A 7,500-nucleotide genomic window follows, 5' to 3' on the forward strand; every position below is an offset into this window, starting at 1 on the left:
GAGAAACCAACCGTCGTATTTATATTCCATTTTATATTTCAGAGATTTATTTCCTCCATTTCACCTCCTTTCTCAAAACTGACCTCGCCTTTCTCCCCCCCCCCCCATCCCCGCTAACCCTTCCCCTCCCCCTCCCCCCAAGAAAATAAAGAAAATATCGGCAAATGGCATCTTTCGCGTTTTCGTCCTCTCCCCTCTCCCCCTCCCTCAGAACTTATTACGTTTTCCTGCTTGTCCTGCGCCATTTTCCTGCTTGGTCTTTCGGGAATTTGTTTTGCCTTCCGGCTCATCTTTCATCCCCCCCCCCCCCCCACCACCACCACCACCACCACCTCCACCCGGGGGCCTTGGGGAATTTGGGGAATTTTTGCAGGTCTCCCGTTCTTTTTCCTTATTATTAAGTGTGTTAATAGTTATTGAAAATTTTTTATTTTTTTATTTTTATTTTTTATTTTATTTTTTATTTTTGTTTTGAAGTGGAGAAACTCTTGTAGTCTAATTTTGTATTGCTATTAGTTTTCGCTTCCCTTACCTAGTACAAGTGGAAGGGGTTTTTCATGGCCATAGCAAAATTCTTAGCCACTTTTCTCGTTGAATTAAAATTTGATTGTTGTTTTTTATTTTCACACAGTAGGATGAATTCTGTCAGGGTATTCTTAGAGAATGATGTATCCAGCCTGCCAGGTATCCAATGTTTTGGATTTACATTCAAATACATCATCAGTATGTACTTTGGTAAATAATTATTTTATATATAAACTCAAAGGACTGGAATTTGTTGACTAGTGTTATTGCTTAGAAACTCAAAGTATCCATAGGCATGGAATTTGATAAATAACGGTATTACTTAAAACCTTACTGTATTCATAAGCTTGATATTTAATTTGAGAAATAACGATATTACTTAGAAACTCACTGTATTGAAAGGCCTGATATTTAATAAATAACGATATTACTAAGAACTTGCTGTATTCATAGGCCTGGAATTTGATAAGTAACGATGTTACAAAGAAAACACAGTATTCATAGGCTGAATTTGATAAGTAACGATGTTACAAAGAAAACACAGTATTCATAGGCGTGGAATTAGATAAATAATGATATTACTAAGAAACTCACTGTATTCATAGGCCTGGAATTTGATAAGTAACGATGTTGCAAAGAAAACACACTATTCATAGGAGGCGTGGAATTAGATAAATAATGATATTACTAAGAAACTCATTGTATTCATAGGCGTGGAATTTGATAAATAACGATATTACTTAGAAACCTCACCACAGGCCTGGAATCGCTATTACTCAATACGTTATTTAGACGAATATACCAAGTCTACATTTGCCTTAGATTTATGAGAAATCCCCCCCCCCCCCAAGGGATTAAGATTACCTATACAATACTTTTGCGTTGTATTTACTTATATATATATATCATATATATATATATATATTTATATTGATTTTTTTGTAAGTTCGTGTGAATAACACCTTGACTTCTACAAGATATAACATTTACACTTCAGTTCTCTTAGGTATGCAAATTCCTCCACCGCCTCCCACGCGCTTCCACTGCCTCATAACCCCCCCGGCCTATCTCCCTCTCTCCAAGGGGGAACAAACAGATGGAGATGAGATTGAGCTGTTGAAATAGCCGTTTGTTGTTTGTCATGCACAAACAAACGCCATTCAGACGGCGCTCATTGTGTGTTGGTGATCTTGCACTAGGTGGTTCTCTCTCTCTCTCTCTTCTCTCCCTCTCTCTCTCCCGACATCGGTACCGGTACTATCAGTAACCATTACCAATAACGACCGGATCTAAATAAGGGAGGGGCCCGGACGTGTGCAATTGACTATTTCACAGGTACTCTCTCTCTCTCTCTCTCTCTCTCTCTCTCTCTCTCTCTCTCTCTCTCTCTCTCTTTCTTTGATGTTTAAGTCACTTTTTGTGTTGTTTTTGTTTTCTTATTATTCACCTCTGTGGTCTAATGGCCAAGACTGAACAACAATTATAATATATATATATATATATATATATATATATATATGATATATATATATATATATATATATCACAGTGAAAATAAGAGGCGGGGTGTAGGTAGGTCCTGTCTGATTTCGACTTTATTTCCAAACCATTGACGAAGGACTGATACATAATATTAGAAGCCGTTTTTTGGAAGATGAGTCCCATTCATATGGAACAAGCCCACCAAAGGGGCCACTGACTGGAAATTCAGGTTCCTTCCAAAGAATATTATGGTGTTCATTACTAAGAAGTAAGAGGAAGTAAAGAGAAATACAAGAAAGAAGAGATCCCACTTATTAAAAAAGAAATGAATGAATTTATAAATATATAAATGGGTAAACACGTAGTACGTTGCCCAATTATTATTATTATTATTATTATTATTATTATTATTATTATTATTATTATTATTATTATTATTATTATTATTATATGCAGAAGATGAAACCCATTCATATGGAACAAGCCCACAAAGAGCCCACTGACTTGAAATTCATGATTCCAAAGAATATGGTTTTTATTACGAAGGAGTAGGAAGTAAAATGAAACACAGAAAGAGGAGATCCCGCTTATTAAAAAAGAGAACAAAAAAATAATAAAAAGAGATCAGTAGATAAAAATGTATTTAAATGCAAGAATGAAAACCAGGATGTATTCCAGGTCAATCTAACTCTAGGCGCTTCCTAGAAACTTAATCTAGGGAAGATGCTTCTCCTGGGGGAGGTTCTGATTAGAGAGCTCTCTAGAAAAAGCCCCTCTAGAAAAAGGTTTAATTAACCTGGAAACTTCTCATGGGAAAGAATCGGGAAAAAAAGGAGACAGTTTTCCTAAAGTGCTATACGTCTTTGGAGCTCGGTTAATTGCGTCAAAAATCCGACGTTTTCCCGACGTTTTCTAGCTGTAGTAGTCACTTGGAAAGTTTGGAATCTCTCTCCATTTAATGTACTGAAGATACCGAATTTTTTTTTTTTTTTTTTTTTTTTTTTTATTTAGGGGGTGGGAGAGGGGGGAACTTTTCTTAACAGACTACTCCGAAGTAGTTAAGAATTAATGTATAGGTTTTTTTCTTTCATTTCATTACCTCTGTGGATGGAAACACGTATAACTTATGCATATATACATACATACACACACACACATATATATAAATTATATATATATATATATATATATATATATATATATATATATATGTATGTATATATATATATATATATATATATATATATATATATATATGTGTGTGTGTGTGTGTGTGTGTGTGTGTGTGTTTATACATGCTTATAACATAGGATGAATATATTCGCTTTCTCTCTCTCTCTCTCTCTCAATAAAAAAAATTCCTCGCTGGCTATTTACGCTCAATGGATACATATAAGACCCGATGCCAGATCGATTGGGTAAAAGATTGAGAGAAATGGCCCCCTGGGTCGCGGACTGTACGTAGACAGGTCAAGACTGAGACAAGTATAAAAAAAAAACAAACAAAAAGAAAAAACAAAAAACAAAAAAAAAAGCAGGCTTAGATGAAATGTCGTGGGATGTGGAAAGAATATCAAATATATTGTACTGCTTGAGGTATATGAATAAATAAATAAATACATATGTATATATATACACATCTATACATATATGCATGTGTGTGTGTGTACATACACATGCATATATATATATATATATATGTGTGTGTGTGTGTGTGTGTATATATATACATTTATTTATAATACATGTATTTATGCTGTGCATTCTCTTCCATAAATTTTCACTGATACATGCTTATATGTGTAATATGTAAATGTGGAGATTTTGTGAAAGTGAAAGCATATATATATATATATATATATATATATATATATATATATATATGTAATGTTGTTAGTAGTCCTCATAATGTAATTAACAAATACGGAGCCATATGTGGAATAGACATGCGTGTATCTTTCAGCACATTATATATTTTCGCTTATATTTTTTTTCACCCACACCATATGCTGCGGGCGGGAACCATCATTTGAGAGGCTCTATTGCCGTCGCTGTCACAGTTTCACTCAGGACATCCCCTCCCCCCCCTTCCCCCCTTTTAGCAATACACCATCTGCCTTCCCTGTTACAAAGGGTCGATTGTTGCCTGATCATTTTTATTAGTGGTTCCTCATTGTTTTTCCGTGACAGCCTCCTGCGAGAGAAGGCAGGAGGAGATGGATCCTTGAATATTCATGGTGCTCTCTCTCTCTCTCTCTCTCTCTCTCTCTCTCTCTCTCTCACTACGAAATAACTCCTCGAGGTTCGCTTCAGTGCAAGCAAGCACGTTATGTGCTATGTTTCATTTCCCACTTTGTTGAAATACGTCACAATCGGCGCAGCGGTTGTTTTTTTTTTTTGTTTTTTTTTTTTTTTTTTTTTTTTGGGATTTTTATTTTTTTTTAGACCGCGAAGTGGCTATTGACTTCTTCTCTGCGTCATTCATTGCTATTGAGTTCCTTTTCTCGCTTTCGAAGATGGATGAAGTGGCCGTGGAGTCTTTATTTCGGCGGGTCGGTCTTTTCTGGACTCTCTCTCTCTCTCTCTCTCTCTCTCTCTCTCTCTCTCTCCTGTCAGTCGTGGAGTCTTTTATTCCCATTCCGAGTCTTGTTTTTTTTATTTTATTTTTTTGTTTTATGTGTTTTATGGCGGAATTTTCTCCGTGGCGTCTCTCTTGTTATTCATGGTTTTCACGTTGGGTATCATGGTTCTGTTTTTTTTTTCTTCTTCTTTTTTTTTTTGTAAGAATTTCCGTTGCATGTTTTTGTTTCTGTACTTTTATTCTTTTATTTGGTTTTGTTTTTGTTTTTTTTTTTTATTTTGAGCGGTATGGTTACTGCGTAAGTAGCCGTTGTATCTTTATCCAGTTTATGTGGCCTTTCGATTTCTTTTATTATTTATTTTTCCTTGTTTTTCGTCTATAAAATTTCCTGTTATTATTATTTTTTTCCCACTCCTCTCTGTTAAGTCTTCTGAGGTATACTGAGTAATGTTATTTGGTGTTTTGTTACGACTTCGAGCTTACATTATTATTATTATTATTATTATTATTATTATTATTATTATTATTATTATTATTATTATTATTATTATTATTATTATTGTTGTTGTTATTGTTGTCATTATTATTATAATCACATTATTTTTATTCCGTTTCTGTAAGCAGCGTGTCTTTATTATTATGATTATTATTATATTGTTGTTATTAATATTATTATTATTACTTATTTCCTTAATATTATTATTACTATGACCTATTTTCACATAGGAACAATTATCACGTCATCAATCATATTCAATTTCTTTCCGAGTAAAGTTCACAGTTCGTACCGTAATGATTAAATCATAATATTATTCTACTATATGGAAGAAAAGCCTATTATTCTTTAAGCACAGCCTCATTAATATACCATTGTTATTCTGCAGGAGAAAAGCCCATTATTGCTATTAATAATTACACCGTCATTATCATTGTGATTTCCTGCCAGATTCTCCCGAGTAATCTCTTGTTATTATTATTATTATTATTATTATTTTTTTTTTTTTTTTTTATTTATTATTTATTTATTTATTTTTTTTTTTGCTCTATCACAGTCCTCCAATCGACTGGGTGGTATTTATAGTGTGGGGTTCCGGGTTGCATCCTGCCTCCTTAGGAGTCCATCACTTTTCTTACTATGTGCGCCGTTTCTAGGATCACACTCTTCTGCATGAGTCCTGGAGCTACTTCAGCTCTAGTTTTTCTAGATTCCTTATTATTATTATTATTATTATTATTATTATTATTATTATTATTATTATCGTTCCTTCGTTCCGTTCCAGATGGAGAACCCGGCCTTTCTGGACAGCGACCAGTCCGTCTACGAGAGCGTGAGAGGCCGCAGCAGCAGCAGCCCTCTCGCCATGTCCCAAAGGCGCCTGCACCATCTTCCTTCCATCCACAGTGCCCACGGCCATGCCCCGAGGGGAGGCGGGGGCGGTGGAGGAGGGGGAGGGGGTGGAGGATCACAGCACGTCACCCACGTCCATAACGGCCGCGTTCTGGGCGTCACGGGAGTTCCAGGGGGCATGGTGGTTCCCGGGGGCATGGTCCCCGCGGGGATGGTCCCGGGGACGATAGTGCAGGTCTCCAGCGTGCCCGGGGCATCGCCCGGTGGCATCCATTCGACGACGACGACGACGACCAGCCTGTACCCAGACCCCTCCATGCCCCCCGCCCTGTATTCCGGCCATCTCAACAGTCCCCCTTCCTCGCACGAGTACCTGTACTCCTGCGAGGCCCCGAGAGGCCACGACCACGTCTACCAGTGCCCCGGGCACCGGGGCGACCAGCTGGACCACAGAGACCACCACCTCGAGCATCGGCACCAACGGCATATCGACCTCCGGGAGCAGCAGCAGCAGCAACAGCAGCTGCACCAACAGCAGCAGCGCCCACAGCTGGAGAGCAGAAGTCACCCCCCGGAGATGGACCCCAGGGAACACCACTACGACCCCACCCTGGACCAGCGGCCCGACTACCACTACGGCGGCAGCGACTACTCCAGCACGGAGCCCATCTACGCCCAGCCGCACCTGTACCCGCGGGAGGGCAGCGCCGGGACGCCCACGCTGGGCTACAACAACGCCAGGGCGTCGCTGCGCGCCGGCGCCACCATGCCGGCGCCCAAGTACCTCGTCCGGTCCGACTCCTGCGGCAACTCCACTTCCTCCTCCACCCTGCCGACTGTTTCCGCCCTGCTGTCACGAGAGGCCGCCCATACTCCACCCACGCCCGCCCATAACGCCACCCACTCGATGAGGTCTTCGGGTCGCCATCACCACCACCACGGCAAAGGGGCAGGAGTCAGCTCGGCCGGGGGTGTCGTAGCCTCTACTTCGTCGTCGTCCTCCTCCTCCACGCCCGCCAAGTTGAAGCGCCAGGGACTTTTCCGGGCGTGGAAGGTCAAGTTCCTGAGGGGGGAGGGCGGGCGGCGAAGGGCCTGCCTCCTGGTGGCGGTCATTCTGCTGGTGCTACTAGTCCTTGGTGCTCTCGCTGCCGTCCTCTATCTAACACGTGAGTAAATGCTACGAGATGTTTTCCTCCGTTTTGGGTTCCTTTCTCTCTCTCTCTCTCTCTCTCTCTCTCTCTCATAACTCCAAATTTATCATGTGCAGTTAAATCTCTGTCCCTTCCTTTAAGCTTCTCTCTCTCTCTCTCTCTCTCTCTCTCTCTCTCTCTCTCTCTCTCTCATAACTCCAAATTTATCATGTGCAGTTAAATCTCTGTCCCTTCCAATTTAAATTTCTCTCTCTCTCTCTCTCTCTCTCTCTCTCTCTCTCTCTCTCTCTCTCTCTCTCTTCTCTACTCCAAATTTATCATGTGCAGTTAAATCTCTGTCCCTTCCAATTTAAATTTCTCTCTCTCTCTCTCTCTCTCTCTCTCTCTCTCTCTCTCTCTCTCTCTCTCTCTCA

General features: G+C 39.9%; 1 protein-coding gene across 2 annotated transcripts in view; it reads left to right on the top strand.

Annotated features, from left to right (window-relative positions):
• Positions 1-7,125, top strand: part of LOC135202958 (la-related protein Larp4B-like) — a 129,633-nt gene extending 122,508 nt beyond the window's left edge. For both annotated transcript variants that reach the window (XM_064232470.1, XM_064232471.1), the window contains exon 2: positions 5,869-7,125. In XM_064232470.1, the coding sequence (XP_064088540.1) occupies positions 5,869-7,110 (1,242 nt within the window). In that variant the 3' untranslated portion in view covers positions 7,111-7,125. The remainder of the gene's footprint in view (positions 1-5,868) is intronic.
• Positions 7,126-7,500: the final 375 nt, after the last annotated feature.

Source organism: Macrobrachium nipponense, chromosome 33 (genome assembly GCF_015104395.2).
Source record: "Macrobrachium nipponense isolate FS-2020 chromosome 33, ASM1510439v2, whole genome shotgun sequence".
Classification (NCBI taxonomy): domain Eukaryota; kingdom Metazoa; phylum Arthropoda; class Malacostraca; order Decapoda; family Palaemonidae; genus Macrobrachium; species Macrobrachium nipponense.